The 12,329-nt window shown below is 45.9% G+C and overlaps 1 protein-coding gene across 1 annotated transcript in view; it reads left to right on the top strand.

Moving 5' to 3' along the window:
* Positions 1–645: 645 nt before the first annotated feature.
* PRKAG1 (protein kinase AMP-activated non-catalytic subunit gamma 1) overlaps positions 646–12,329 on the top strand; it is a 56,738-nt gene continuing 45,054 nt past the window's right edge. The window contains exon 1 of the mRNA XM_082246767.1: positions 646–718. Coding sequence (XP_082102893.1) covers positions 710–718 — 9 coding nt within the window. The 5' untranslated portion in view covers positions 646–709. The remainder of the gene's footprint in view (positions 719–12,329) is intronic.

Below are 12,329 nucleotides of genomic sequence, written 5' to 3'. Positions count from 1 at the left end.
TCGTTCTAAGGTAAGTGTTTCATAATGAGCTAGTATGCAATGCATAATAGCTCATTATGCCTTTGTCTTGCAGTGTTTTTTTTTTTCTCCTTTGAGTATACTATCGCTTTAAGAAACCGATTGGAACGCATGGTGCATGCTCATTAAGTTCTAGTGTGTACGTCACTTCCGGTAGCAGAATCTGTTGAGGACACTCCCCTACAGCTGTTAAAAATTTGGGGTCTCGGGGATGAAAGGGTGCGGAGCAGTGGTCCCCGGTTCTCAGGGTCACTGCTCCGCACCCTTTCATCCCCGAGACCCACGGGGTCCCTGTTCCGCGCCCTTTCATCCCAGAGACCCCAAATTTCTATCAGCTATAGGGGAGCGTCTTGGCTACCTGCAATAGAATTTTGGGGTCTCTAGCAGCTTTGGTTCGCCCGTGACAGCAATTTTCCCGCGGCGGTGTGTGCGTCCCACCTCAGCCCCTCCTCCTCTCAATCAGCTGTTCGCCAAGTCTTAGAATTTCCTCGGACCATGTGCGCATGCGCACCAGGGCTCGCACCAGCCGGAAGTGACGAGGTCCGATTTTTTCACGGGTCCGATGTCCGACAAAATTTTATGACAGAACATAAGCTCTGCCGCAGGAAGTGAGGTAAGCGATGGGCGGAAATTCGTGCGACAGGCAAGGGCGGAAGTCGCGCAGAGTAGTTTGGCTGATGAAGAGGCCGAGATGGACATGGTGAGAGAGCGGTGTGAGCTGTGCCGGGGGTTTAGGTTTAGTGGGGGATGCAGTGTACATTGGGCTTTCAGAAAACCGGGCTGAGAGCACAGTGCTCCCAATACGGGTGCTCGTACAGCGGCGGCACCCATTGATCATAACCAACTACAGAGAGGTAGGTAGAGATGGAGTATCCGCTCTGCTCATATCCCGTAGGGGAGGCGGTGTGCTTTGCTGAGGATCTCCGGGCTGTCCAGCCTCTGTTCGCTCCCTTCACACATGACCTCATCAGACAGTCCTCACTCGCAGTAGAGCAGGGATCTTCCCTGCTCTGATCAGCTTGTTTTCTGCTGCCAGGTTATTTTCAATAATCGGTCAATGAGATCCTGAATATAAAGATCAGTAAATGATTACATCTGTGCACAAATGATCTAGAAAGTTGCACTTTTGTTACCCAAGTGCGTGAGCCCCAACATGTGCTATCAATGCGAAAATAAATTGATGTCACATGTTGGGGCTCACGCACTTTGGTAACAAAAGTGCAACTTTCTAGATCATTTGTGCACAGATGTAATCATTTACTGATCTTTATATTCAGGATCTCATTGACCGATCCCTAATAAAATGTTCCATTAACACTTTGCATACAGGTGCTGGAAAATCGAATCAGCGGTGTTACCATATACGTGTGTACATTATGCCACTTACTGTTTTTGTTTTGTTTTGCACCTGTGTACTCAACACTGGATTCCTGATCTACACACACCTGTAGGATCGCTTTAATAGGCAACCGTGCAGATCAGTAAAAAAAGTGTCATCTTGTTCACTCATATTTACTTGCGTGTATGCACACATGCATTCAAACTTAAAATAGAACTATAGGTCATTTTTTTTTCTTTCTCCATTTTGGATAGAGCAAGGAAGGGTTAAAACTAAAGATGGACTCGGGCGTGTTCCAGTCCCAACGTGCCCGATTCCACCAGGAAGCCGACGCTGCACTCAGGCTAATCACAGGCAGTGAGAGATCTCCCAATCCACAGCTGCACAGATCAGGAAATATCTCACTGCCTGTGATTATCAGAGTGCAATGTCTGCTTCCTGGTGGAATCGGGCACGTGGGAACTCAAACACGCCCAAGCTCATCTCTAGTTATAAGCCCAGGTGTTTTTCTTTTTCTCTATCTGTGTCCCATTGCGGAGATTTTCCTTCACTTCCTGTCCCATAGCCAAACAGGAAGTGAGAGGAAATCCCTGCAAGTTAAGGGAATTCTATGGGGACCTCCAGTCCACCAGAACTCTTGTCTCCATTGGAAGATTTTCACCCTATTACTTTTCTGGGGACAACCCAAAATTTAGGATTTTACGTTTACTTTTATTGATAATGGTAAACTGAACAAATGGAGGGGGAGAATCTCCCTAACCGGAGCACATACAACAATAAAAACTGACGGGTTCTAATCCCTCGCCACTCTATCCAAAGCCCCCAAAACTTTGTCTTTAGTTATACTTTAATTTTAATTTTTTTAACCGGTTGCCGACTGCCGCACGACTATATACTGCGGCGGTCAGCCCCGGCCAGGCAGAGTGACGTATGGGTACGTCACTCGCCTGTTACTGACTTGCGAGCCAATTGCGGGCGGGCGGGCGGGTGCCCACCCCGGCTCGTTCACTGAAAAGTCAGTGCGTGTGACCGGCAGACCCGATGTCCGCCGGTCAAGCTACGATCACTCCGGTGAAGGGAGAAAGGCGGATCGGCTTATGTAAACAAGCCGCCCGTCATTCTCCTTGGTGTAAAAATGATCAGACGGTTCTACTATGTAGGACCGTTGATCTTTGTTTTTACACCAATAGCCATGTCCCACTACAGTTAGAATCACACACCTAGGACACACTTAACCCCTCCCTCTCCAATACATTTAACCCCTTCCCTGCCAGTGTAATTTTTACAGTAACAGTGCATATGTATAGCACTGATTACTGCAGTAATGTCACTGGTAACCCAAAAGTGTCAAAAATGTCAGTCAAGGGTCCGATCTGTCCGCCGCAATGTCGCAGTACCGAAAAATAATCGCAGATCGCCGCCATTACGCGTTAAAAAAAACATCAAAAATGACAAAAATCTTTCCCTTTGTTAGTAAACGCAATAACTTTTGCGCAAACCAATCAAAATACGCTTTTTGCGATTTTTTTTTTTTTTTTTACCAAACATATGTAGCATAAAACAAATTGGCTGAAAATGTTAAAAAATTTTGATTTTTCCTTTTTATTGGGGGGAATTTCATATAAAAAAATGTGAAAAATATTGTTTTTTTTGCAAAATTGTCGCTCTTTTTTTGTTTATAGCGCATGATCAAAAAATCGCACATGTGATCAAATACCACCAAAAGAAAGCTCTGTTTGTGGGAAAAAAAGGACGTCAAATTTGTTTACGTACAGCGTCGCACGACCGCGCAATTGTCTGTTAAAATCACGCAGTAAAAAAATCACAAAAAACCCCCTGGTCTTTTAGCAGCCAAATCCTCCAGGGCTTAAGTGGTTAATGGTGCTGCATTGCAGATTTTTACGTGTGTGTATTGTCCCATAGACCAGGGATTCCCATACTATGGCCCTCCAGTTGTTCAGGAACTACAATTCCCATCCTGCCTAGTCATGTCTGTGAATGTCAGATTTTTACAATGCCTCATGGGATGTGTAGTTCTGCAACAGCTGCAGGGCAGTAGTTTGGGAATCCCTGCAATAGACAACAATAGGCCTGTGTTCAGATCCATTTTTTAAAAAAAAAATACAAACATGGCACTTTTTCTGTCTGGGTGCAAGTCTCCCCAATACCCCACCACCCCTATTCTCCTCTTTCTCCCATTCCTGGAGCATTCGCAAAGCGAAGTACGGCAGAGAGCAGCGGGCTGCCCACAGTTAAGATGCCGGTGGCAGAAACCTGAGGGCTAGTGAAGAACTAGCTTGGTACTGGATCCCTGGACAAGTGAGTGTTAGTGATGCACCAAAATTCTGGTGGCTGAAAATAGAGTTTTCAGCGTTGTGCCAAAAAAATAATTACAATAATGGCTGCCAGAAACGCCTGTGACTTTGCAGTGAAAAGAGAGGTATATCACTGTACATAAAATACACAGGCATGGAAGCACCTGAATGCAGTAGTGTTCAGACTGGTATGATAAGCAGCTGACAGCAGTAGGGAATGACAGTGTGAGGAGTTCACCATCTTATCAGTCTTATATTTGGTTGCGTAATCTGGTGATAGGTGTGTTTGGTTACTCATTACTGAAATTTACATCTGTGTTTATTAAATATTGCAATATGTTCCACTGGTGAATGTTTCTCTCTGTCAGTCTGCAGTTACAGCAGTAGTAAATAACCGACTTTTTACAAAAAAAAAAAAAAAAAAAAAAGCCTGCAAAACGGTGGCATAATGTGCTAGTATGCATTGCATACTTTGACTCTCTAAGATGCTCTTTCAAACCCAATCATGTTGCCTACTAACTAATTCCAAGTTGTTAGCTCTTCCTTGTTAGTAGCACTTACTTTGCCAGCTTTTTGTTGCCCTGTCCCTACTTTTTTGAGATGTGTTGCTGTCATTTCAAAATGACCAGAGCGTCCCAACTGTCTTGGAATTGGTGTTGTAATATTTCAGCTTGAATCTTGCGGAATACATGCTCATTGTCCCTTATTTCCATTTCATAAAGCCAGTGGGCTAAAATGCTCCTTCTATCCTGTAGCCACCAGTTGTGTAAATGCCCCGCTTTACCTTTCTTCTATGATTGGTGAAGTAGTTATTTCCTGCAATGCTAGGAGCAGGCCTACATAGATTACTGTTCTCTCCTGGCCATCAGCGATGGTAGAAGCTCATTGGAAGCCTGGTCTATCCCATCTGCTGGAATAAATTAGCAGGTTATGCAAATCCAATTTAAATGGATGACGTCACTGACTTTACAGTAAACTATTTTTTTAGACTATAGGTAAGTGAAAAAAACTGTTCCAAGCAGACCTTTCCCAAACTTTACTAAATTTCATTTCACCATGTACCTCTGCATGCTTATGTGAAATCATCCAGCACTGGGGTGTATGTGTTTTTATTAAGTTTCTTTGATTTACTCGATTTTCTTGCATCCACTTCCTGGTTTCCCTGAGACTGGTGATGTAGCCCCCCTCTAAGGAAGGTTGTCGCCTTAGGCCATCACTAGGTGTAAGGAAAAAAAAAAGCAAACGTAATCTATTGGAGCTCCTTTGTTCAAGCTAACATTTACAAAAGTGATAACATCTCTCTCTCTCTCTCCTGCCTGATCAGATCTTCAACTGGAGAGGGTGAGAGTCTGATTTTCTTCTGCTGTGCTCATTTTAGAAAATACATTATGCTCTATGAAAATTGTATTTGTAAAAACAGTTTTTATCTCTTGTTTATTGACGGACACAGCTCTTGATCTGCTTAACCATTGGGTTATACTGCCCCCCTACAGAGTGGGACACTAGGCCGGAAAAAAGTGTGGCTACGCCAGTGGGCAGTCTCGGGGGGTATACTCCCTCTCTGCTACTGCTATAGGTACTCTGTTTTTTTCTGCCTAGTCAGGAGTAAAGACCCATTTCCTTGCTGGGATCTCTGGTCTTGGCAATTTTTTTCTTTTTGGATAGAAATTTTTCTCCTGTGAGATCTACAATCAACTGCCGGACTGGACGATGGGCTGGATAATCTTGATCCAGTGGTCACCCCAGTCTGGCCAGCGAGCGCACGCAGACCTCAGCTATGTGCTAGGGCTGGCCTGCGAGTTAAACACCTTGCAAAGTTCATACGACCGGGTCTCGGCCCGAGTCACAGCAATCCTCCTGGCCGACAGCCCCCCCCCCATTTTTATAGCGAGGTGTTCTGTCTGGAGCGGTGTCCGTCTGGTTCCTGGTATGGTGAGTAGCTTTTCCCCCTCTCCCCCTGAAGGGTTTTGGGGTGGTCATGGGCCCCTCCTTGGGACATTGGGACCCCCCGGGTTCCCCTCCATCCTGTCAGGCACCCCCCTTCATCTGTCCCCCTCATCTAACCCCCCCTCCACTTACCCCCCCCCTCCACTTATGCTGGGGCTGTGTGGGTGTTCTGGTCCAATTCCTGGGGTGGGGTAGGGCGCTATTATGCTGATGGGGGTAGGGGGTGCGCCTCCGGGGCTGGACAAACGGCTGTGCAGGGGGGGTTGTACCTGGTGGGGGCTCCTTCCTAGGCCTAGGGATACCTCCGGGGTTCCTGGGAGCCTTGTGGGGCCGCCATTTTGTTGTAGCCTGTGTGCTCAATGCACCGCGTCAATGTTTGTGTAGTCCGGTGGCCATTTCTCTGTCGCTCATTGACAGACGCAGTCCTCTTTGATTAATATCAAATTGGGTTATACTGCCCTCTACAGGAGTAGGACACTAGGCAGAAGAAAATGTTCTGGCCACACCCTAGGGGCAGTCCCAGAGGGTATATCCTCTCACTTCCTGCTACAGGATGTCATTGACAGACGCAGTCCTCTTTGATTAATATCAAATTGGGAAAGATCTGCTGTCTCCGGGACCGATCTTCCATGCTGTTTTACGTTCGCTGGCTTAACAGCCTGGCTGTTGAGACCCAGGTGCTGAAGGACAAGGGGTTGTCAGCTTCAGTTATTCCTACTCTGATTAAAGCGAGGAAAGCGATTTTCAGAAAGGTCTATCAACGCACATGGAAGTCTTACATTGCGTGGTGTGAATCCCTTGGGCTTCCTCCACGTTCCTACTCGGTGGCCATAAGATTGGCTTTTCTGCAAAAGGGAGTTGAGCAGAAACTGTCCTTGAGAACGATCAAGGGTCAGGTTTTAGCATTGGCAATCTTCTTCAGAAGCCTTTGGCTACACATTCCTTGTTGCGGAATTTTATCCAGGGGGTGCGGCACCTGGCTCCGCCGGTGCGCGCGCTCTTACCGCCCTGGGATCTTAATTTAGGTGTTGTCGGTTCTTCAGAAACCTCCCTTTGAAAATATTAGGGAGATTCCCTTGCTATCCCAGAAGGTGGCCTTCTTGTTGGCTATCACTTCTGCACGCAGGGTGTCAGAACTGGCCACATTATCCTGTCGTTCCCCATATCTGGTGGTACATAAGGATAAGGTGGTTCTTCGTCCGAATCCATCCTTCCTTCCTAAAGTGGTTTCAGAGTTTCATCTGAATGAATATTGTGTTACCTTCCCTGTGTCCTAAGCCTAGCCATCCTTGGGAGTTTGCATTACACTCCTTGGATGTGGTTCGGGCAATCAGGGTACACTTGACTACTACGAACTCGCTTCGTAAGACGGATTCACTTTTTGTGATCATGGATGGCCCTAGAAAAGGTTTGCCTGTTTCTGCCGCGACCATCTCTAGATGGATCAGACAGACGGTGGTATAGGCTTATTATATTTAAGGGTCGGGATCCCCCGTTCCCTGTTAAGGCGCACTCTACTCGGGCGCTTAGTGCTTCCTGGGCCTTCCGCCATCAGGCGTCGGTGGTTCAGGTTTTTCAAGGCGACTACTTGGTCGTCGGTTCATACTTTTACAAAATTGTATAAGGTTGATGTGCTGGCATCGGCGGATGCCTCTTTTTGGCCGCAAGGTTCCTGCAGGCCGCTGTTTGAGGAGACTGTTGGTCTACCTCGAGGGTTTGTTGGGTTTTTCACTTAGGTCTCATCTTTTTGCTCGATGAGTCCTTGATGCTTCTGGTTGGCTCCGGTTGGGCCTTCTGGATTTTGATTTTTGTTCCCACCCCTCATTTGTGGCACTGCTTTGGGACGTCCCAATTTGATATTAATCAAAGAGGACTGCGTCTGTCAATGAGCGACAGAGAAAAATGGATTTTTGTAAAATCCTTTTCTCTTAAGCTCATTGACAGACGCAGTACCCGCCCCTCTATTTTTGAGTTGGGTTGGGTTAAATTCTCTGACACTGCTTTGTGACATAACTGACATCCTGTAGCAGGAAGTGAGAGGATATACCCTCTGGGACTGCCCCTAGGGTGTGGCCAGAACGTTTTCTTCTGCCTAGTGTCCTACTCCTGTAGAGGGCAGTATAACCCAATTTGATATTAATTAAAGAGGACTGCGTCTGTCAATGAGCTTAAGAGAAAAGGATTTTACGGTAAGATTTTACAAAAATCCATTTTTTGCGGTGGTTTGCCTTTGAAAATGGCAACAGCCATGACTGTGGATCCCTGTGGGTGGCGATTTTAGCGGTGGGAACCCCTCCTCATTCCCTGGTGCGAACTCCTGGATCTTTTCACTTCCTGATCATCGCACGTGATGTGCAGATTATTCTGGTGACTGCAAGTGCCTGTTTCTGCTGGGTGGTGAGTCTGGTGGGGTCCTCTCTGTTGAGGATTGCTTGGTGCTTTGTGCCTGGCGACTAGGTGGTGCTGCCAGCGCGGTGGGGGTTGTCCCTTTGCAGTGTGTTACACTTTTTTTGAGGTCCCCTGGTAACTCATGGAGTCATAAGAGCACATCTCCCCACCTGATCCCCTCTCTGAGGCTGCGGGGCCTTCCGGGTCTTTACTATCCATTGATGCACTGACGGCGGTCCTGGAGTCCTTTGTGTTCCGGGTGGAGGTGGTTTTCAGGCGACGGCTTGCAAAAAGTGCACCCCTGCCTCATCTGTCTCATCAGATCCTGTATCTAAATCGACTGCTGCGGTCGTAGGTCTCCCTGCTGGGTCTGCGACTACGCACCTGGATTTCTCAGATAGTGAGGATGATTCCTCTACATCTGCAACCACGCATGAAAAGGCGCTGGTGAAAGCACTAATTGTCACTTGTGATAGCAGGCTCAATACTTAAACCGATCTTCGTGAACACTCTGCTGTCCCAGACCATAACGGAATGGGCAAAGTTACTAAAAAGTGACTGAAACGGAACAGCTCCCTCCAGGCCTGGCAGAGCTAACGGCCAAATGGTCCAAGCCCTACTATTTATATGTGATGCATCGATAGATGCGGCCCTCTTATAGCCAGAGTATCCGTGGTAGGGGTAGCTATTAGACACATGTTGTGGCTAAAAAGCTGGTCTGTGGGTCAGGGTTCAAAAAAAGGCCCTATCAGCGCTCCCCATTACGGGGAACTGTTTGTTTGGATCTTCATTGGATGAACTGATCGAGGATCTTACAGGTGGGAAGAGTACTCTTCTTCCTCAATCCTCTAAGGGCAAGTCGCCACATAATAGACGGGGAACCTTAGTTTACAGCCCACAGGTGACCTTATCGTGCCTCCGGCACTCAAGAGACAGGATCTAAGCCATTTAGGCCTTCTGGGGGTTCCAAGAAGACACATAGTTGGGTAAGCCGAGAGCAGGCCAATCCAGATCCACAGACAAATCCCCATCTGCATGAAGGGACACCCTCACTCGTAACTGGGGTGGGGGGGATGTCTTCGCTCCCTTCCGGAACCTTGGACCTCCTTGATTCAGGACAAATGGGTATACAAACTGATCCGATCGGGTTACAAGATCGAATTCAGGTCTCAACCGTCGAACAGATTCTTCCCGTCCAATCTACGTCTATCTCCAGATCAGTTTAGGGATCTACGAGAGGCGGTACAAGATCTGCTGTTGCAAGGTGTGATTGTGTCGGTTCCCTCTCGGGAACGATTTCAGTGGTTCTATTCAAACCTGTTCACTGTTCCCAGGAAAGAAGGCAAAGTGCGTCCAAACTGGACCTCAAGGCTTTGAACCGCTTTGTGCGGATACAGAACTTTTGAATGCAGTCCATTCGCACAGTAGGGGCGTCCCTACACCAAGGAGACTTTTTTTGGCCTTCATCGATATCAAGGACGCATATCTACACACTTTGGCTGTGGTTAGGGCAATTGGGGTTTACCTGGCGGCTATTGAATCTTTCAGGAAATCAGACACTTTGTCCTCACGGAAGGAACTCAAAAGGGATTGGCTGCTTCTGCCGGGACCGTATCCAGATGGATCAGGCAGACGGTGGTACAGGCCTATTCACTGAAGGGTCAGATTCCACCTTTTCCTATGAAGGCACATTCTACTAGGGCGTGGAGTGCCATTTAGGCTTCTCACCATCAGGCGTCAGAAATGCAAATTTGCAAGGCGGCAACTTAGTCGTCTGTGCACTCGTTCACAATAGTCTACAAAGTAGATGTGTTGGCATCCTCAGATGCTTCTTTTGGCCGCAAGGTTTTGCAGGCTGCTGTTTTAAAGAGAAAATATTTTCTTTGAGGGTGCATGTTTTCTGGGTGAGCTCCAGTTGTTCCTGGTTGAGCGCCATATTCACTGGTTGGCTATGTTTAGCCTTTGGGGAATTGCGTTCTTTTCTGCGTTGTTTTCCCACCCTTTGTGCAAATAATGCTTTGGGACTTCCCAATGGTCAAGAAGAATATGGAGCTGCGTCTGTCAATGGACGATGGAGAACACTGGATTTTTGACTTTACTGTAAAATCCTTTTCTCTGAAGTTCATTGACAGACGCAGCACCTGCCTCTCTATTTCTTCAGTGGGATAGGGTTTTTTCTGTTCTAACCACTACTTGCAACAAAACTGAATCCTATAGCAAAGTGAGTGGGTGTATGCCTGCAGGGACTGCCCCATAGGCGGGTAAAGATTTTTCCTGCCTAGTGTCCTACTCCTGTAGGGGGTAGCATAACTCAATGGTCACGAAGAATATGAAGCTGCGTCTGTCAATGAACTTCAGAGAAAAGGATTTTACGGTAAGTCAAAAATCCAGTTTTTTTTTTAAGAAATATTAAAACTGAATACTCAGTTTAAGCAACTATTGTCTAAATCAGGGCTCGACAACCCCAGGCGCCAGGTCACCATCACAAGAAGTTTCATCCTGGCGCCTGGGCAATATAGGGTACTGACGTGTTTTAAGGTTTGACATGTTGGGTTTTTATTTACTCAGTGCAACCTTGGCTTTTGTATTTTACCCAAAAATTTGGTAAATTGTGTTTTTGTGCCCCTTAAAATAAAAAAAACACATTATAAGTTTTAAATGAAATTTTGTTTCTTAGACCTATGCATTAAGATCGTGTGACATAAAAATTGGAACTACCACTATTTTATTCTCGTGGGTGTCTGCTTTCAGAAAATATATAATGTTTTGGGGGTTTTATGTAATATTCAGTCCTAAAATCTTTTAAACGTGTGCAAAAAATGCCTCTGGCTATGAAAGGGTTAAAGGATAAGTTCACCTTCGAGAACATATTACATGTTCCCGTAAGATTTATTAGTTAAAAAAAACAAAAAACTGGCACCTAACTTTTTTTTTTAGCTGGCTCCTATATTCAAAGCTAATTTGTGAAGCCCTATTGTATATACAAGATACGTGTATATTTATGTCAAATATTTAGCATGCTGCTCCAGGCGAGATCTAACTCCAGTAACATCTCAGGTGCTGGCTCAGCTCGCCTTCCCCAAAGCAATCAGTTGTATCAGGAACAGGAATGCCACACTCTGAGATGCAAAAAAAATCTTTGTTAAAAATAGCCTGCAGGAGCAAATTCTATTCTGACATTTTTTGTTCTAGATAGTTACGGTCTCTGCTGCTCTCTCTTCTTGTGCAGGGTTGACTGGTCCTATATTTGCATCCTCCTTCCCGTTTTTATTCTTTACATGCAGCCTGTAGTAGGTGGGACTCCTGGGTACCCCCAAATCTTTTGCTGTCTGCTCAGGCTATGTGTCTCCACTACTTTTACAAAGTATTATATAGGTTTGCAAAGGCATTTGGTATGTGGGTTTATGTCCTTTTTGTCTATTGGGGGAATATATTTAAATGGGAGTTTTCATGAACAGAGCTCAGCTTTAAAAAAATATAAGATGTGTAAAGTTTGCGTTTGAAAAGGGCAAAATTGACTCTAAATAATTATGATTTCTATTTAAAGGCTAGGCTAAAGAACTAGTTTCACATATTATTATTCTGTTATCCTGTCCTCCAGGGGACAAAGTGCACGGAGCGCCTTGTCTAATTGGAGTTGGTGCAGTAGATCTAGAGCTAGTGTAGTCCAGAGTTCATCCCCTTCCCTGCTGTCTGAACACACTGCTGTGTAGGAGACAAATACATAAGCAGACGCTTGCCGAAGATCAGTGGTGCCAGAGGTGCCAGAGGGGGGGGGGGGGGGCGATGTCAGCCAGAAGTGAGAAACAGTGGTGTGCAGCCAGAGTCTTCACTTTATGAAGAGAAAGAGCATCTGAAGCCGGTTGCTGCTTGGTAGTCAGGAGCCGTGTCATTTTATTTGATGCTGCTTGAGAGGACAGAGTGGATGGAAGCTGGAGAGGATACAGTGGAGGAGATGTAGATTAGGCAGACTACAATAAATATATATATGTGGCAATTATTTATCATGGTACACTATTCTAGAGTCATTAAAACAAATAGGATTTTCTGACAAGTAGGCTCACAGTGAAAGGGAACTCACACAAATTGGGCTTCATGTGGGGAGGAGGTGACAGGCAATAATAGCAGCCAGAAGGATCTGAATTGCTGGAAAATGTAGTGTTTGTTTTTACATAAAAGATAAGCAGTTCCAATTTAGGAATATTAAACACAGATCTTAATTGGAGTGCTGACCCGCTTTAAAATGGCTACTACCAGGCTTCAGCAGTCTTTCGACAAGCTTTAGGTAGTACTCAGGCTTACTGAAGCCTGCTGGCAGCATG

Source organism: Pelophylax lessonae (assembly GCF_965119305.1).
Source record: "Pelophylax lessonae genome assembly, chromosome: 2".
NCBI classification, from domain to species: Eukaryota; Metazoa; Chordata; class Amphibia; order Anura; family Ranidae; genus Pelophylax; species Pelophylax lessonae.
Note: the sequence above shows the minus strand (reverse complement) of the source record. Positions and strands in the feature narration are given on the sequence as shown.